General features: G+C 40.8%; 1 protein-coding gene across 1 annotated transcript in view; it reads left to right on the top strand.

Moving 5' to 3' along the window:
* SVEP1 (sushi, von Willebrand factor type A, EGF and pentraxin domain containing 1) overlaps positions 1 to 19,186 on the top strand; it is a 164,996-nt gene that overhangs the window by 59,634 nt on the left and 86,176 nt on the right. Inside the window, exons 8-15 of the mRNA XM_048851809.2 lie at positions 3,329 to 3,447; positions 5,706 to 5,835; positions 8,156 to 8,263; positions 9,791 to 9,922; positions 11,889 to 12,083; positions 13,649 to 13,770; positions 17,578 to 17,686; positions 18,870 to 19,061. Of these exons, the coding sequence (XP_048707766.2) occupies positions 3,329 to 3,447; positions 5,706 to 5,835; positions 8,156 to 8,263; positions 9,791 to 9,922; positions 11,889 to 12,083; positions 13,649 to 13,770; positions 17,578 to 17,686; positions 18,870 to 19,061 (1,107 nt within the window). The remainder of the gene's footprint in view (positions 1 to 3,328; positions 3,448 to 5,705; positions 5,836 to 8,155; positions 8,264 to 9,790; positions 9,923 to 11,888; positions 12,084 to 13,648; positions 13,771 to 17,577; positions 17,687 to 18,869; positions 19,062 to 19,186) is intronic.

A 19,186-nucleotide genomic window follows, 5' to 3' on the forward strand; every position in this document is an offset into this window, starting at 1 on the left:
TATAAAATGAGCATGGTACACTTTTTTTTCTGTGTTGTAATTGAAATCAATATATTGGAAAATGTAGAAAACATCCAAAATATTTAAATAAATGGTATTCTATTATTATTTAATAATGCAATTAAATTGCATGATTAATCACAATTAATTTTTTTAATTGCTTGACAGCCCTACTTATAATATCTGATGGAATCACACCACAAGGTGATAAGGCTGCAGGCCAAGCTGTTTGGATCAAGATGAAGCTGTATGTATTGAGACCAGGCACCCAGGGTCTACTGTGATGGGCAACAATATAAAACCCTAAAATAAGAGATATCTGTAGTCTCTGAAGGCTGCATGTCTCTAGTGAAGATGAGGGCGGTTGCAATCTGTTGAATTTTATATAAAGAAAACAAGTCCCTGCTTAGTTCTTTTTGTTGTTTGTATGTATTATGTAGCCAAAATACTTCACTTATCCAAAATAATCTGTTCGCTCACTGCCAATGATTAGCCTTTCTTCAGAACTTCACTTTTAACTGGAACTTGCTACAGCTGAAAGTCCATGGTCCCTGGAGTGTGAAACACAATTGGAAGTTGTTTCAAAGAGCGTGCTTGCTATGAAAACTTACTTCCGAGGAAGGCAAAGTGGCTTGTATTTATTGTTCATGCAGTCTTCATCATGGAATTTTAATTACCACAGTTATATTTTGAAATGTAAATATCTCTAGCAAAGTAATAAATGGTGTCAGTTCTTTAGCTGGTTTAAGGCCTCTTGGGCATAAAAGAGTTCAGAGGTGAATGTTGTTGTCCTTTCCTAGTGAGGCTGAAGACTATTTATCAAAGAGCACTCCAGTAATGAAATAATCCTGCTGCAGTGTTTGGAAAGGCTCTATGCTGGGGGGATAACAAAGTGCTTTAGGTTTTGCCAGAGTAACTGGAGGCTTAACTGTTGTTGGCCATGCAGCACAGATTGTACCCCATGCTAGTGAAACAGAAACTCTTTGAAACGGGAGGAGACCATTTGTCACATGTAGAACCTTTGTTTAGCAGCAGAAATAAGTCAGTCAGAGCAGTCATTCAGTCAAAGCACTCTTCCCTTGGAGTCAGTTCTAGACCATGCCCCAGCATGGCGCTAGAAAGCACTGTTCTCTTGCACTGATTAGATGTAAAGTTAAGGTCTCTCACACCTGTGGACATGAAAGATCCCATGGCACTTGTTGTAAGAGGAGAGGTGTTGATCTTTTACGTTAATCAAATTTTTACTTTGGTATTTACATTCTGTCTGTTTAAGTTGCCTCATGCAGTTTCAGTTAGGCACAATGTTCTTCTCTGCTCCTATCTTAAAATAATGTTGTTGTGTACTGTTAATAATATTAAACAACTTTTCAAGTTCTGGCCAAGAGGGTGCTGCCTTTCAGTGGTAGCTTAAGTGATCTGTCTCTCAGGGATGCTGTGAGCTTAACTAGTTAATAGACTCCATCCTTGTCATGCAGAACTCCATTGGAGTTTACTCATTGACTTCAGTGGGAACAGGGATTGGAAGCCATTTTTATAAAGATGCGTGAGTTTTTCAGATGAAAAGTTATTATAATAAATAGTTGGAATACCAAATTATTTCTGTCCACCTCTCACTCTCTCATCTCCACCAGCCCATTCCCAACATGCCTCCAGTTCTTTCCCCTTGGCTACCTTCTTTGGCTACCTTCTCTTTAGAGGGGACCTAATTATGGCGCATATTAATTCATACTGTGAAACATGTCAAGGTCTGGCAAACCTCAGAGAAGACTTATGCTGGTCTGAATTATTTCCCTCTCCAGTAGCAATCCCACCATCTCCCTCATGCATGCACACTCACTCACAAACATATACACGTGCACGCACACACACTCTCTATAACATATCCTGGGACCTTAGCTCACGGGAGACCCCGTGTAATCCCCACACCTCCTGGGTTTGGTGCTCGGTCCCATGTAGTGGCACCGAGATCACTTCGAGAGAGATTAATGAGTCTGCTCTACAGCCTTCACTAATGGCCTTGTGGCTTTTACCTCATGCAGTAGAGGCTCATACATTTAGCTCGAGGTCCCAGGTTCATTCCCACCCGCTGATGACCGGGGTCTGTCGGTATTACACCTGCATTGCTCCTTCCCTACTAATGTGTTCAGGGATGGCCTGCTGACCTATTTCCTCATCCACTTTTTTTGGTGGTTCAGATTGTGGAGGCAGACCCCGAGCTAGTTTTCCACCCACCTCTGCATCCAAATGAAATGTCTTCCGTGATGATGCAGAAAACCCACCCCTTGCATTCCACATCAGCAGGATGGAGACTATTCTGGTCTCAATGCTGCCGTTTTAGGTAGTTTTCCTCATTCTTAAACTGAGACTCTCTAGAATGCTCCTCACTAATAGGGAACTCCTGAGAGCTATTGGAATAAAAGGTGGGACCTGTGGTGGGAATAGGAGATTTTTGAGTGGGGAATAGCTGGGATGAGTCACTGATTTAGTGATGAAATAGGCAAGTTTCAACAGGATTTACTGGAGTTTCACTTGATTTTTCAGGTTCATGTGAAAGAACTCTTGATGACAGTAGGCCAGATCAGAGGTCAGCAACCTTCGGCACGCAGGCCATCAGGATAATCCAGTGGCGGGCCACGAGACATGTTGTTTACATTGACCGTCCGCAGGCACAGCCCCGCAGCTCCCAGTGGCTGCGGTTCGCCATTCCCAGCCAACGGGAGCTGCGGGAAGCGGCGGGCCACAGGGATGTGCTGGCCGCTGCTTCCCATAGTATTTATAAACAAAAAACATGCAAAGAATTACACTGACTTTGCAAATGATTGTAAGCAAAACTGTAGGTGTCATTTTGATTGTCCCACCTTCCCACCAGAATCCACATAAATCACATTTTTGTGCCATGGCATTAAAAAATTGTGTATTTTCAGGGTAATTAAAGGTCAGTAACTTTTGCTATGAGTTCCTAACTGTATGGGTTACACTTGTTGTCAAGAAGTAGGGGAATAAAGTAGCCATTCCTCATGAAAGAATAGATGTGTTGTTTTAATAAAAGGCAACTGCAGTGTTAAAATAAACACTCATTCTATTAGTATTACTTGTAGTATGATAACTCCTAGAGGCCAAGGACCCACTGTGCTGGGCACTGTACAAAAATATAATGGAGAGAGTCCTTACCCTGAAGAGCTTGCAATCAAAGTGTAAGAATATAGGTAATAGGTGGAGAAAGCAAACAGGTGCAAAATGAAATAATGAGATACTAGTCACCTTGATAAACAGTGCACACAGCAAGCCAGCTTAGTAACCATTATGATTTTTTCTCTCTCTCAATTAGATATTGAAGCTCCTCAAATCAGCTGTCCAGACAATATTGAGGCCAGGACTCTGGAACATCATAACTCTGCTAATATTAGCTGGCAGGTTCCAATAACAAAGGATAACTCTGGAGATGAGGTAGAGCTAAAACATATACATTTTATTTTGATGCAATCCCTTTTCAGGTAGCTGTTTTAGAGCTCTGAAATGTGTCTAAGCCATTAGAATGTCTTGTTTCTTGGTGAGAAGAAGCAGAGAGATCTGTTGTAAACCAGAGTCTTCAGAATTCAGCATTTTCTCTGTTCGATTTATGTGGTTACTGAATACCCTGTATGGTGTTTTATATGCATACAGTTCTGTACAGTTAATTTATGCAGTCAAAAGAAAGAATGCATCCTTGTTTATAAAATACAGAATGGCACTTTAAAAAGGAGATCTCAGACTATGAAGGAGTTTAGTGATCTGCCTTCCATAAAATCCAGTCCTTCCTCAAGGAAGTAAACCAACTCATAACGTTCAAAGGCTAAAAGGAGCCCAATGTGATAAGTGAAAACTCACCACAGCACCATACAAGAAATAATATGATCCCATTTCTTATTCTCATGATCAAGCTTCAGATACAGGCCAGTGACTTCCGCTGAAGTAGTTGGTGGTGTATTAATTTTGATGGAATGTATAGGCCAAAGGTGCTAACATAGTTGAATCACTGTCCAATGTTAAACAGATTTAAACAAGGACCAAGGCTGGTAAACCGAGATTTCAGCCTGCTTAGTAACATGGCAAACACACCATTAAAATCCTTTTGACTTTTTTATTGAAGGTAAAGAAAAGAAGGAAAAACAGTTAAAGCATTTGAAATGTGAAGTATTAAGTAAGGCTTTAGTTTTAACAACATCCCTTGTTCCCTTTCGCTGGGGAGAGTTTTTAGAAGGAAAAACCCCTTTGTCTGACAGTCTCTTATTCAGTGGCTCTCAACCTTTCCAGACTACTGTACTCCCTTTCAGGAGTCCGATTTGTCTTGCGTACCCCCAAGTTTCACCTTGCTTGAAAACCACTTATTTACAAAAACAGACACAAAAATACAAAAGTGTCACAGCACGCTATTAATGAAAAATTGCTTTTTTTCATTTTTACCATATAATTATAAAATAAATTGAAATATAAATATTGTACTTGCATTTCTATGTATAGTGTATAGAGCAGTATAAACAAGTTGTTGTCTATATGAAATTTTAGTTTGTACTGACTTCACTAGTGCTTTTTATGTACCTGTTGTAAAACTAGGCAAATATCTAGATGAGTTGATGTACCCACTGGAAGACCTCTGCGTAGCCCCATTGGTACCCACACCCCTGGTTGAGAATCACTGTCTTAGGTGGTCTCAAAGATGGTGCTAACTGTCCTTTTGGGGTCAAGAGAAGAAGTTAGTTGAGATGGGCTGGAACTGTTCTTAAAGTCTGATCCTGTTTCATCCTGGGTGGAATTCAGCTGGAGCCAGGGGAGGTGGCGATTTAATCTGGGTCCCTCTCTCTAGCCCAATCTGGTCAGGATGAGGATGACAAAGGCCTGGGGTCTTCATGGAGATGGTGAGGGTGGCTGCCATGAGGGTGAAGCTCACTCCAGTAGCCAATTTTTCTCCCCAAGTCTCTTTCTTTAAGGACCCCACAAGGGAATGGTGGGAGGAATAGATCATCTCCTCATTATTTTGTCCACCAATTAGGCCTACTTTCAGACACACCAATTTTGGTTCACTGATTTCTGGTTCCATGCTTTTCTTGTTTACCAAGCATGCTCTTAGCACAGTCCTTGAATTATATCAGTAGGTCTTTTTGTTGGGACTAACTCAGTCTTTTTTGTCTCCCTTTCATACCTTTTCCCATCAATGTTTGTTATTAGGGATTATTGTAACAATTTATGAACTTTTGTGTGCTTTTTACAATTGAGCTCACAATTGGGGTAAATTTGTAGCCCAATGATTACAACAATGGGAGGTCTATGTGCGTATCCAATGACAGAATTTTTCCCCAAACTGTTTTGTAAAGAGTAATGTTCTTTGAGTTACAAGTCTGGCCTGTGAAAACTTTGATTCCCAGCTGAGTCACTTACATTCGTGTGGGCCTGATTCTCATTTATACTAAGGTCCCTTCCATTACTTTGGCCATATAAAGAAGCCTGTAAGAGGGTGTAAATGTAATTTATGCCCAATTTATGGCTCTTCTAAACAGCTAAAGGGTATAAAGAATTCTTAATGTAAATAAGAATCAAATCTACATGCATCCAAACACGTAGAGGTTTAATTTTAAAGCATTACATTACGTGCACATTTTGTAAAATACAGATATGTGATTACTGACCCATGTTTGCATTTAAATAACAAACATCTGTTCCTCTAAAAGGTCTCCATTCACGTTACTCCAGCCTTCATACCACCTTCTCTTTTCCCCATTGGAGAAGTTGCAATCACTTACATAGCAGTGGACAAGTCCGACAATCAAGCAAGCTGCACATTCAGTGTCAAGGTTATTGGTAAGTGCTTTTCAGAAGTACCTGGGAACGATTCTGACAAAGATAAAACTGTTTCATTTGTGCAGGAGGCGGTTCTGATTCACCATGGCATTTAAGCACACACCTAATTTTAAGCATGTGAATAGTCCTGTTGAATTCACATGCATAAGTGCCTGGCTGAATGGAAGCCATCATTTGCATAATATATGGTATTTGCTGTCAGATCCTGGATTGTCAAATGCTCTATTTGGATTGGCTGCAGCTAAAGCATTTGTTCTTTTTTTGGGGCTTCCCCACATTTCGTAAATAAAGCGCATTAATCTGTCAAAACATAAACAAGCATTAGGGTTAGTTATATGGCATGCGTGCTGTGTTTACTCACAGACCATTGGTTTTAATTCCTGACTGAATGTCTTCCCAAACCCACAAAGAGCTTTCAAGATGACCACATATTTCCAATGAGATAAATCATGCAAGTATTTGTTTGCCCAAGTATTTGAGACATGCTGTCTCTTTCAGTGAACTGTCTTATGAACAAAATTCACTCTTTGAAAAGTTTACAGAATGCAAATAAAATGGATGGTGAATACAGTTGACGCCAATGTGCAATTTTTGTATTTGAGAAAATGTCCTTGAATCCTTTTTTGCAGTATCAACTTAGTTCTAGTGATGCTGCTGCATAGAGGTGAGAGGGTATATTTCTCTGTCGAGTTAGCTGGGAGGTTATCAGTGGCAGGACACTATCTTAGCTTTATAAAGGGAAAGGCAACTTTCTGCCTTCTGCAATATGGCTTGGTTGATGAGTTTAAAGAAATTGTTGGATAAGTACATAACATTAGATGGTTTTGATGGATAAATATGAGGTGAGGCATGTTGTGATGGCAGTGTTGTTCTCTGTTGAGCCTAATTCTTCTCTCACACCAGTTTTCCACCAAGTTCAAGCAGAGTTACACCTGAAACACACAACCGCACGTGACAGTAGAGTCTGGCCCTTGTATTTGTAATTATGCATTTAACGAGCAATCTGACTGATGTATTTCTTGTTCACTTTTGTAGTCGTATACTTAGGCAATTCAAACTTGGTGGGATATATTTAGCAATGATAATGTAGGCCATAGTTTAAGTTACACATCCGATGCCTGTTGGTTAGCAGATGTATGCAACTTGTACCAATTTGACATTTAGTTGTATGCAAAGCAAGTGTTACTTATACCAGTTTATTATTCTGGGGACCAGATTCAGACTTCCATCAGTGTATGTAACTCCTTTCCCATTGACTTGAGTGGGTATTGTTCCTGTTAGACCTGGACTGGATTTAGTCTTCATTGTGATGGGGATACTTCAATGTAAGCTACAGTTAAAGCGTGGCTGTTTATATAACACCCGTCCTGTTCATTGCTTTTTCTGATACACCACTCTCTCCTGCCACTTCTACATATGAATTACATTTACTTCATATATTGGCTCAGTGCCAAATCAGCATAAATTACACTGCTTTCCCACTTACACCCATTTTCTGGGACACATACCTGATGTCGAACTTAAATGATTTTTATGTCACTTCCTGAATTTTGCCCACCGTTCTATTGGAATGGCGTCTGCTCATTGTGGTATGCATTGGCTTGATACCTTGTTGTCTGCTGTTATTTTTAATCACTAAACTCAGTCAGAGCCAGCGCTCAGTTAAATTCAGTGAGTTAGGTATTATGAATTGGTGGCTATCTCTGTTTTACCAAGGATAGCTCAGTTGTTTTAGGACAATGGGTTTTCAAGCTTTTTTCATTTGCCGACCCCTAAAAAATTTTAAATGGGGGTATGGACCCTTTGGAAATTTTAGACAGGGGGTCTGCGGACCTCCTGGTGTCCCTGATCCACAGGTTGAAAACCACTGCTTTAGGAAACTTAAGTGGCTGTTTATGTCGCTTGAGCCAAAGTCTTGTTGGTCAATTGGAGACTGTTGGTAAATTTTCATGACAATGGACCAACCTCAGAGGCACAATAAACAGTGGAGTAAATTATACATTATTTAGTGGGCGTAAGTTAGTTTACATTGCTCAACAAGGAGGCCCATGTGTGGGACTGTGCAAGAAAGATAACCAACCCGAGAGTTTAAAATAAAGCCACTCTCCATAATTTATCTTCTGGTGCTTTTCCTGCTGTAACCCTGCACTTCCATTCTTTTGGCATATATATTACAGCAACTTACTCTCAAACGCACACCAACTTATACAGATTTACAGATGTGAAACCTAAAACACCCTTCACATCACCTCTGAGTTTGACCCACAACTTGTCTATTGTTCTGTGATCAAATTTCATGCTGTCTCTTCAACTTCTCTAGATGTAGAATCCCCTGTAATCGATAGATGCAGATCTCCGCCTCCAATTCACGTATCAGAGAATGAGTACAGAGCAACATGGGAGGAGCCTCAGTTCTCGGACAACTCAGGTGAGATAATGCAGCTCATGTATAGACGAACCAGCCAAAGAGTGGTTATGTCCATACAGTTCCTACATGGCACCCCTGGGATGAGGATATCATTTTTTAGCAACTTACCACTTTGAACAGGTTTGATGGGATGGATTGCACCCTCAGCAAGTTCGCAGATTACACTAAACTGGGGGCAGAAGTAGATAAGCTGGAGGGTAGAGATAGGGTCCAGAGCGACCCAGACAAATTGGACGATTCGGCCAAAAGAAATTTGATGAGGTTCAACAAGGACAAGTGCAGAGTCCTGCACTTAGGATGGAAGAATCCCATGCACCACTACAGGCTGGGGACCGACTGCCTAAGCAGCAGTTCTGCAGAAAAGGACCAGGGGATTACAGTGGACGAGAAGCTGGATATGAGTCAGCAGTGTGCCCTTGTTGCCAAGAAGGCCAATGGCATTTTGGGATATATAAGTAGGGGCATAGCGAGCAGATCAAGGGACGTGATCGTTCCCCTCTATTCGACATTGGTGAGGCCTCATCTGGAGTACTGTGTCCAGTTTTGGGCCCCACACTACAAGAATGATGTGGATAAATTGGAGAGAGTCCAGCAAAGGGCAACAAAAATGATTAGGGGTCTGGAACACATGACTTATGAGGAGAGGCTGAGGGAACTGGGATTGTTTAGCCTGCAGAAGAGAAGAATGAGAGAGGATTTGATAGCTGCTTTCAACTACCTGAGAGGTGGTTCCAGAGAGGATGGTTCTAGACTATTCTCAGTGGTAGAAGAGGACAGGACAAGGAGTAATGGTCTCAAGTTGCAGTGGGGGAGGTTTAGGTTGGATATTAGGAAAAACTTCTTCACTAGGAGGGTGGTGAAACACTGGAATGCATTACCTAGGGAGGTGGAGGAATCTCCTTCCTTAGAAGTTTTTAAGGTCAGGCTTGACAAAGCCCTGGCTGGGGTGATTTAATTGGGGATCGGTCCTGCTTTGAGCAGGGGGTTGGACTAGATGACCTGCTGAGGTCCCTTCCAACCCTGATATTCTATGATTCTATGATTTGATAGCAGCCTTCAACTACCTGAAGGGGGGTTCCAAAGAGGATGGAGCTCGGCTGTTCTCAGTGGTGGCAGATGACAGAACAAGGAGCAATGGTCTCAAGTTGCAGTATGGGGAGGTCTAGGTTGGATATTAGGAAATACTATTTCACTAGGAGGGTGGTGAAGCACTGGAATGGGTTACCTAGGAGGTGGTGGAATCTCCTTCCTTAGAGATTTTTAAGGTCAGGCTTGACAAAGCCCTGGCTGGGATGATTTAGTTGGTGTTGGCCCTGCTTTGAATAGGAGGTTGGACTAGAGGACCTCCTGAGGTCTCTTCCAACCCTAATCTTCTATGATTCAATGCTTACCATGGTTGAGCACATCTGTTACCAAGAAAATTAATAAGCCTAAATTGTCCATTATGTAGTCAGCCTCTGTAGGGATAGCTGCAATATACAAGGCCAGAAAAACCTTTTCATTTATTTTTTTTTAAAACTACTCTAGGAGCTGCCCTGACAATCACTAAAAGTCATTCACCTGGAGATCTCTTCCTCAAAGGAGAGACAACAGTTCAATATACTGCTACCGACTCCTCAGGAAATAACAGAACATGTGAGATCCACATTGTCATCAAAGGTTTGTTATTTGATCATCTTCTGGCCATAGACACAAAATTATTTAGTACTAATAAAAATGCAGTTATACATATCGGTCACCATCAGTCAGTTTAATGTTCAGTGCTATGAATAATTCACTGATAAGTAACAAGTGTGTGTGTAATATAATACTTGTTATAAATGCGTATATGTATACAGCACCAATGTGCTTTTGCATTTCAGTGTCACTGTTTTACACCAGTGTAACTCCAGTGAAATCAGGTCCATCAATAAAATCAGCTGAGTTATATGGCAAAACTCTGGAGTAACCGAGTAGTGTACTCTGTACATCCAAAATAGGTATAAAAAGCACTAAAGGTTTTACTCAGTAGTCCAATAAAACTTCAGACAATTGTCCAATTATTCGTCAACAAGAAGCATAGCCTAAAATGTGGTCTACTTTCTGTTCACCGGAATGGAAGATTTCTCTGGAGAGATTTTTTAATAAACTGCTAATATCCTAACAGGAAATGGAACACTTTCTATCCTTTACAATTGGGTTTACACATATCTAGATGTACATAAGTATGGGGGTATGTATTATATTTAAAAAAAAAAAAAAAGAGGCGGGGAGGGAGGAAAAAGAATGTCCCAACCAGCAGGCTAACAATTAGTTAGGAAAATCAGTCACTCAGAAGTTAGTAAATACAGATTTATGGTTGAACATTCAACTTTAACTCTGCCCCCTACTGGTTATGCCTTAAAACAGGGTCTAACTTTTACACAGGGGTCGACAACCTTTCAGAAGTGGTGTGCCGAGTCTTCATTTATTCCCAGTAATACATTTTAACGTTTTTAGAAAGTCTCTTTCTATAAGTCTATAATATATAACTAAACTATTGTTGTATGTAAGGTAAATAAGGTTTTTAAAATGTTTATGAAGCTTCATTTAAAATTAAATTAAAATGCAGAGCCCCCCGGACCAGTGGCCAGGACCTGGGCAGTGTGAGTGCCACTGAAAATCAGCTCACGTGCCGCCTTTGGCACATGTGCCATAGGTTGCCTACCCCTGCTTTTACATCATGGTAAATTTATTTAATTAATACAATATTTAATATTGTATAAACTGGAATTTTGTGTATATCCTTAGAAACAGTAAGTTACAGGAGTAGATACAGTCGTCAGATTTGGCATGATTTTTAAGTCTCAATGAGATCTACAGAACAAGACAAGTTTGAATAATACAATTTTGGTTGTTTTAAAATTATAAATATTGAGAAACTTCAAGGTGAACTTAATTCAATTTTTAAATTGATTCAAAGATACTGGGATTTAGAACATTAGGCTTACTTGTTCTCTGACTTGGCTTTATTTCAAGTTCTTGGATATTTCAAACTCAATATCATCGCAAACTCTGGGCCACTGAACGTCAAACACTAACAATTTTAAAATTACCATGAACCTATTTTCTTCACACTTGTCTGCCCAAGTCTGAAGATTATAGGCCTAATTTTCTTATACACCATCATAAATCAGGAGTGACTCCACTGAAGTCAATAGAATTCCACCAGTGTAAAGCTGATTGGCATCAGAATCAGGTACTGTATGTAATGTACTGTAACTTACTGTGTATAAGGTTGTGTAAAAAGTTCTAGTTAATATTATATTAATAGATGAATAATTTAGCATGCTCTAAAGAGAGACCCCAGTTTTAAGCAAAAGCATACAGGGCTTTCAGTTTTGCATTTCCACACTTTTGGTGCTTCATTTTTTTTTCTCAACCTTTGCATTTCTGGATTTTAAACTCCCAGGTTGGGATTTTCAAAAGTGCTTAACATTAGCCTAATTTTCCTTCCATTGAAGTCAATAGTCATACTGCTGTTGCTTTCAGGGGAAGCAGAATTAGACCAAGTGCTTTGAAAATCCTATCCCTCAGGGTTTCCTGTGTACTTGTTTATATTAATCTACAAGCTATCCATATGTGAACTGAATATATTTTTTCACAGGTTCTCCCTGTGAAATTTTCTTCACCCCAGTGCATGGGGATTTTATATGCATAGAAGACGAAGCAGGTGTTAACTGCACATTACGCTGCATGGATGGTTATAACTTTACAGCAGCATCAACTGAAAACTACTATTGTGCCTATGAGGATGGTATCTGGAAACCACCATATTCTACTGAATGGCCTGACTGCTCTTGTGAGTTTTACTTTGATTATTAACCTTTGTTTTTCTGCTGTATAGCTAGGAACATGATTCAATAACTAGCAATTATAACCGTTTTACATTATAGATTTTCTATTGTCCCTTCCCCTGAACTGTTAAGAGCCTTGTACAAAAAGGGTTTTAGGATTACAATATATTGTTTCATAAACTGGATAAAATATAATAAAAAATTTGAGTCCTTGGGATTTACAAAATAGCAATGGAAACAAAATCTGTATGGCATGTTGGTTAAAAAAAGCAGGTTGAAATAATTTGTCTAGACCAGTGGTTCTCAAACTTCATTGCATCGTGACTCCCTTCTGACAGCAACAATTACCACATAACCCCAGGTTGGGGCACCGAAGCCTGAGCCCACCCAAGCCCCTCCATTCTGTGTTGGGGGGCCAAAGCCCAAGGGCTTCAGCCCCTGGCGGGGGGCCTGTAACCTGAGCTCCTGAGGGCCGCTGCTCAAGGCTGAAAACTTTGGGTTTCAGCTTCAGCCCTGGGCGGCGGGGCTCAGGCTTTGGCTTCAGACCTGAACCCTAACAAGTCTAACACCAGCCATGGCGACCCTGTGACCCACTTTGGGGTCCCGACCCACAGTTTGAGAACCCCTGGTCTAGACGACCAGTGTTGTTACAACTGGAGGAATGGATAACAAAGCTTTAGTAAGCTGTTTTCAAAAGTTTTTTGATGTATCGCAAGCCAGACTCTCTAAACCCAGCCAAAATTCCAGTGCAATTGTGCAAAATAACTTCACAAAAAATAGTCCCTTGAACATAACCAATTGTGATCCAACCAGCATTTATTAGAAGTTTCTAATCTGAGACATGTCCAATCAAAACCTCAGCTTGGACAGCCCCAAACTCTGGGGTCATAGGAAATCCAAATCTGAATATAGATCCAGATACTTCAAATGAAGCCCATATTTGTGATAGATTGTACACTCCCTGAGTAGACCTTTCTCACACAAGTAGCCCCCATAAACATCAACACAAGTCAGGGTGTTCTCATTATGGGTCAACCCAAGATCCTTGATCTGAGTACCCCAGAGTTTGGGGTTGCTTGAAATCTGAATCAGAATTTTGCATTTGGAGCCAAGCTGTATTAGTAATAAGCATTAATTTCTCCCTCTCAGATGTATTCAAAAATACATGCTAAAAGATTTGATGGTTTAAAAAAAAATGCCATGAAACTAACAGGTTCTTTTCCATTAAGAAAATGCTGAATTAGGTCAACAACAGATATTTAATAGCTGGGATCTTCTATACTAAGTTGTTCAATACTGTGTGTGTATTGGAAATGTAATTACTATCCATGGATTTTAGTTGTTGCCACACTGTGCTCTATCTGATTGAAGTAGTTGGATATATTTTTATTGTAACAGTCAAGTTTACCAGCTTTTGCTTCTGTCCTTATATTCTTTTGTTGTGATCTATATTTAAAGATAACCTGTTGAGTTCAGATAATTTTAGTATAATCCTGTCCATAGTATTTCTTTTGAAACTGTTACTCTAAAATCACAAACCATAAAAGCGTCCTTCCCCAACTCTTTTCAGTAAATCGTTTTGCAAATCATGGGTTCAAGTCTTTTGAGATGCTCTACAAAGCAACGCGATGTGATGACAACAACCTTCTAAAAAGCTTTGCTGAGGCTTTTCAGAGTGCGCTTGGTAAAATGGTAGGTTAGTAATACTCTTTCACTTTTCATAAACCTTTTTCTTTACCAATATGTTGTCATTTTTTCCCTAACTGTTCTTTTACTTGTTTCAGAGTAGCAGCCGTGTTAGTCTGTATTCGCAAAAAGAAAAGGAGGACTTGTGGCACCTTAGAGACTAACCAATTTATTTAAGCATAAGCTTCTGTGAGCTACAGCTCACTTCATTGGATGCATGCAGTAGCTCACGAAAGCTTATGCTCAAATAAATTTGTTAGTCTCTAAGGTGCCACAAGAACTCCTTTTCTTTTTGTTCTTTTACTATATACCTTAGAAACTTGAAAGGGAAGTCTGTTCCATTTCAAAATACGAAATGTCTCCATTATAGGCAAAGTACACTGGTTTGTTATTGTAGGGGTTGCTGTGCAAACCCTTGTACCGTTGTTTGTATCCATAAATCGGGGAGTTAACTGCAGTCTTTGTCTTGGAGTTGTGGTAAGATTTTCAAAAGTGCCTTGTGACTTAGGGCTTGTCTGTTTGAACCCTGGGCGTATGTCTACCCTGCACTAAGTGTCCGTGTGGATCCTGCTGCTGCATGATAAAGGCTCCACTTTGAGCTCCTGTGCGCTTTGATCTACTCCTCTTTAAACCCCAGATTGCTGCATACTAAGTGTTTGAATAGATGGGCCCTTAGGAGCCCAAATCCTATGGATTTACAATGGGATTTGTGCTCCTAAGTCATTTAGGGTGTCTGCACAGCACGCAGGGGCAACTCAATGGGGTTCTGAAAACAGCTTGGTAGACAGTGCTTTAAAGTTGCCAGTTGGGCTCTGAAGTGTAGGGAGGGGGGTGGGCTTGAGAACCTTAGCCCAGCCTAAGCCACAACTTCAAAGGGCCATCTGCACAGTAGGCCTCTAGCCCCGCTAACCCACATCTGTTGACCCAGGCTGGGAGGCGCGCTGCCCTGGGCTGTGTTGATGCACCCTTTGATGCTTTTGCAAACCTCACCCTGCACCCCCACTATAGCACGTTTCTTGACATTCAGGGACTATGGCAAAATATTCAAATCTGGAGCCTAAATTTAGGCACCTAAACCTATAAGTCGGTACCTAAATTATTAACCTTCTGTTCCGAATTGTGGCATAAGAGCTCCCGGTGCTCAATGCCTTTGAAAACCTGGCCACCTAAAGACCAATTTAGCTGCTGAACTTTCTTTGAACTTGTATGCTGAATGCCTGGGTGACCTGCTCAAGCCACAGAGCACACTGTTGTCAGGTCTGGTGCTGCTGGGTCCTGATCTGTGCTCAGGCCAGTAGCTCACAACCAGTGGGACACAGTCTTGAAGCGGGTTATGAGAGGGTTGCAAGTTGCACTGTACCATCTGAAAAAGCAGCAAACTCATTAGGACCCAGTGGTATGCTGGATGCAAAGGAGTAGCATGCTCCCTTATCCCTCTGTGGCTCCTGCCTCCCTCCCAGCTCTGTACACTTCTGCCCATCAACCCAGAGCAGATCCTCAGCACCTTTCTTCCCCACACTTGTCCACTGCATGGCTCCAGGGCAGAAGAAGCAGTACTTCGAGGGGCTTTGGAATCAGCTTCCCTGCCTATTGAAGCAGTACTGTCCCAGAACTGAGGGCTGTGCTGTGCGGGCAGAGGACAACACAGAGGGGTGAAGAGAAAAGCATCACCAACAAAAATATCTTCTCCCCACAGAAGCATCATCAACCCCCCAGCCCAGCAGCCCTCATTGTCATACAATTTTATTTGGATCACAAACCGCAAAAGACTTCTGAGTCACTGCAGTCACCTTATGCTACACTCTGAATGGTGCAGGACAGACACAAGACTTCAGAGTCATTTTCTGATTGAAAAAAGAAAAGGAGTACTTGTGGCACCTTAGAGACTAACCAATTTATTTGAGCATGAGCTTTCGTGAGCTACAGCTCACTTAGTGAGCTGTAGCTCACGAAAGCTCATGCTCAAATAAATTGGTTAGTCTCTAAGGTGCCACAAGTACTCCTTTTCTTTTTGCGAATACAGACTAACACGGCTGTTCCTCTGAAACCTTTCTGATTGAAGACATCTGTGTCTTTCCCTCCTATTGGCTCAGCTTTATTTTCTTTCTGTGGAAGATCCTGGCTGGTTTTCCTTCCATTCCTCCTCTTTGATAGCATATTATCAATTGTGAGTGAGCCCAAAGTGCAGAGTAAAAACATTAGCAAAAATGATATGCATTGAATACTGAACATAAGAACATAAGTTTACTGGTGAAAAACACTTGAAGATCTGCCCAAGCATTTATATTAAAGTGCAATAAGCTGGAAAAAGCAAATCCAAAAGTCCAATTAAATATGTCCAGTCCATTTCCAAAGACTCTTGGAATCCCAGCAGTGATCCAACGGAAAAAAAATCACCAGCTTCCAAACACACAAGACACAGGGATAAACTCCAAGGGAGAGGCGAGGGGGAGAAAGTAAATGCTAACAAAAGCCACTTCCTAGAACACATCCTGCAGGAAGGATATCCTGAAAAACAACAGACTGGGTTAAATCAAAGAAAGCTCGACTGCCCCTTTATTCAGCTCTGATGTGGTCACCGCTCCCTTCATTGAGGGGGCAATTCTCCTTTAGCCATGGGAGTGCTGTGCCAAGTTCTCTGCACTGCTTCAGCACCAGGTAGGAGTTGCACAAGGGGATTGCAGGTGGAACAGCTGTGCAATGAGGCCTTTGCCTCTTCTGTGTCTTTCGGTGGGGCTTAAACCGATACAATACCCAGGCAACTCGCCTGAAGAGGCTACGGCTGCTAAACCAACCGGAAAAGCTGCAGAGCAGCTCACACTTGGCCTCATAGTGCAGGTGGATTTTACCTCTGCGTCCCCTCCATGCTCAATCCACATTCAGTCCAAATAGTCAGGCTTCAGACTGCATGTAAACTATGGAGATATATCATATCATCTCCGTTCTTCTCCCATCTGTTACCCTGCTGTGGAATTATACCAAATGGGTACAGTGAATTCACTGTAGCGCAGAAAATATTTTCCTCTTTACTTTTATAGCCTATTTTCTTTTGTACAGTCTGATGATATCACATGTTACAATCTACTTTCCCTGTAACACCATCTTTTATTGTCAGGTTTTATTGAGGAGAGACTTACGGTTTTGTTTAGGACTAATAAAATCTCCCAGTAGGATCAAATTACTGTAAATTTCCATTGGTTTCACAGGAAAGCTTTCTTCATCTGCAACCTACTATGTTCAGCAGGATTTCAATAAGACCTCTGTCTATAATCTTATAAACCCACTTAAGCAGACTCCAGTGGGGAAATGAAGCTTTTGAACAATCAGTTGCCCAGTCTAAAAGCAAATAGTTCTGCTCTTTTATAGCACCTTCCTTCTGAGGATCTTACAGAGCTTTACAAACATTAACGAGTTAAGCACCTGCACCAGGGTGGCATTGGAAAGTACTGTTATCCTTATTTTGTAAAATAGAGGCACAGTGAAGTTAAATGAATTATCCAAAGACGCACAGTGCTAGAGCTGGGACTGGGACCTCGATCGCTGACATTCCATTTTGTGCTTTAATACAAAACTATCCTTCCTCTCAAGTGATTTTCCTTATTGTGCATATACTGTTGCAAGAATTCTGACACTGCACAAGTTCCCACAAAGGTGGAAGGAAATCCTGAATGCACAATATTTGAACGGTTTGATTGTAATAGCTATGCAGGATGAAATCTGATGTCAGAGAGCAGGCAAGGCTGGGTGCTTTGTCCTGAGATTAGATTATATATTTGTTTGTTTGTTTAATGGCTTGTCTATTTCTATTTACAGGTCCCATCGTTCTGTAATGATGTCGATGACATTGACTGCAGATTGGAGGATTTGCCACTGAAACATTGCCTAGAATATAATTATGACTATGAAAATGGATTTGCAATTGGTAATTTAATTACGGTGTAGCTTGCTAGCCATAGAGGTTTAGTGTGGTTTAAATACATTTAGCTCTGCTAAGTCATAATATGGTGGGTACATTTAGCTCTGGTAGATTTAAGTATGCTGTGTGGAAGATTTAAAGAAAATAATTACAGAGCCCTTGAGATACTAAACAATTAAACATATTACACTAGCCTGCCTGCCTGTCTCATACACTGCACCTGTAGGGGAAAAGATGACTAAGGTGTCTCAGTATACAAGAACAATAAAACTATGAAACTGTTTGGCTAGTCTTGAAAGCAAAGGGGTTTTCAAAAACCATACGTTTTGAAACCAAAACAGTGACGAAGGAGACAGGATGACTCTGGGAATTGTTAATGTAACTGAGGGAGTCTTTCATTTTTGTCACTAGTTTAAATCGAGCCTGAGATATGTGCACAAGTTTACATATTAGCAGTGAGTAAGGATAACCATGTGCTTAAGACTGCGTGGTTGGAGCCTTGGTTAGTGACTGAAAGTAGTTAGGAGGAAACAATGATGAAATCTCCACTGATGTCTCTGGAATTTCTCCAAATTTACGTCTGTGTAGCTGAGATCAGAATTTGGCTCATGTTCTTTAGAGATGATAGTTTCAGAGAACATAATTCCAAGGTTCTGGGGTTAATTTGCCATTAGTTATTTAAAATCTAAATAAAGATGCTCAGTTATATGCAAAGATTATTTATACTTCCATTTTTTTCTAAAAAGAGATGTTGAATGGAACAGGCAAAAGTTCTTCAATTCCAATCATTATACAAAGACACATTACGTACAGAAACACTTATTTAAACAGTCCAGGCCAAATGAATACATGGTACAATTTATAACTTTAGGGGTGTAACACCAGGTATAAATTTGACCCAATATGCTTAATATGGACTGGATAGGTAAGGGGATTGGATGTGGGCCTATTGCCACTAGAGGATTTATATGCGTGAGACCCAGTTCAGCAGTGACCAAATGTGTTAATCTCCCAGCTGTTCAGGCTGCTACATAAAATGAGTGTGAGAGTCTAGTTCCTCCTGGACAGATGCCCACATCTCAGAAACTACTATGGGATAGTACTTGTTGGCACTCTTGGGAATGAACCACAGGCCTGAGTAAGCATACAGACAGAACTCCCTTCCTACCACTTTTGCTTTTTCTTGCAGGACCCGGTGGCTGGGGTGCAGCAAACCGTCTGGATTATTCCTACAATGACTTCCTTGACATAGTGCAGGAAGAACAGCTACAAACGCCTCTCTCTGGCTCTGTGAAAACAGCACCGTCCCGGGTCAAGAGACACAAAAAACTCAACATTCCAATGACAGATCACAAAATTAAGTTAATATTTAACATCACTGGTGAGGAAAAACTTCCCCTTCCTGTGCCTCCTTTTTAAAATTTATTCTTAACAAAATATTACATTGTTTGCAGTTCATGAAGCCAGCAGGAAATGCAGATCACAGGTTTCTCACTGAGTTTATAG

Source organism: Caretta caretta, chromosome 5 (assembly GCF_965140235.1).
Source record: "Caretta caretta isolate rCarCar2 chromosome 5, rCarCar1.hap1, whole genome shotgun sequence".
Lineage (NCBI taxonomy): Eukaryota > Metazoa > Chordata > Testudines > Cheloniidae > Caretta > Caretta caretta.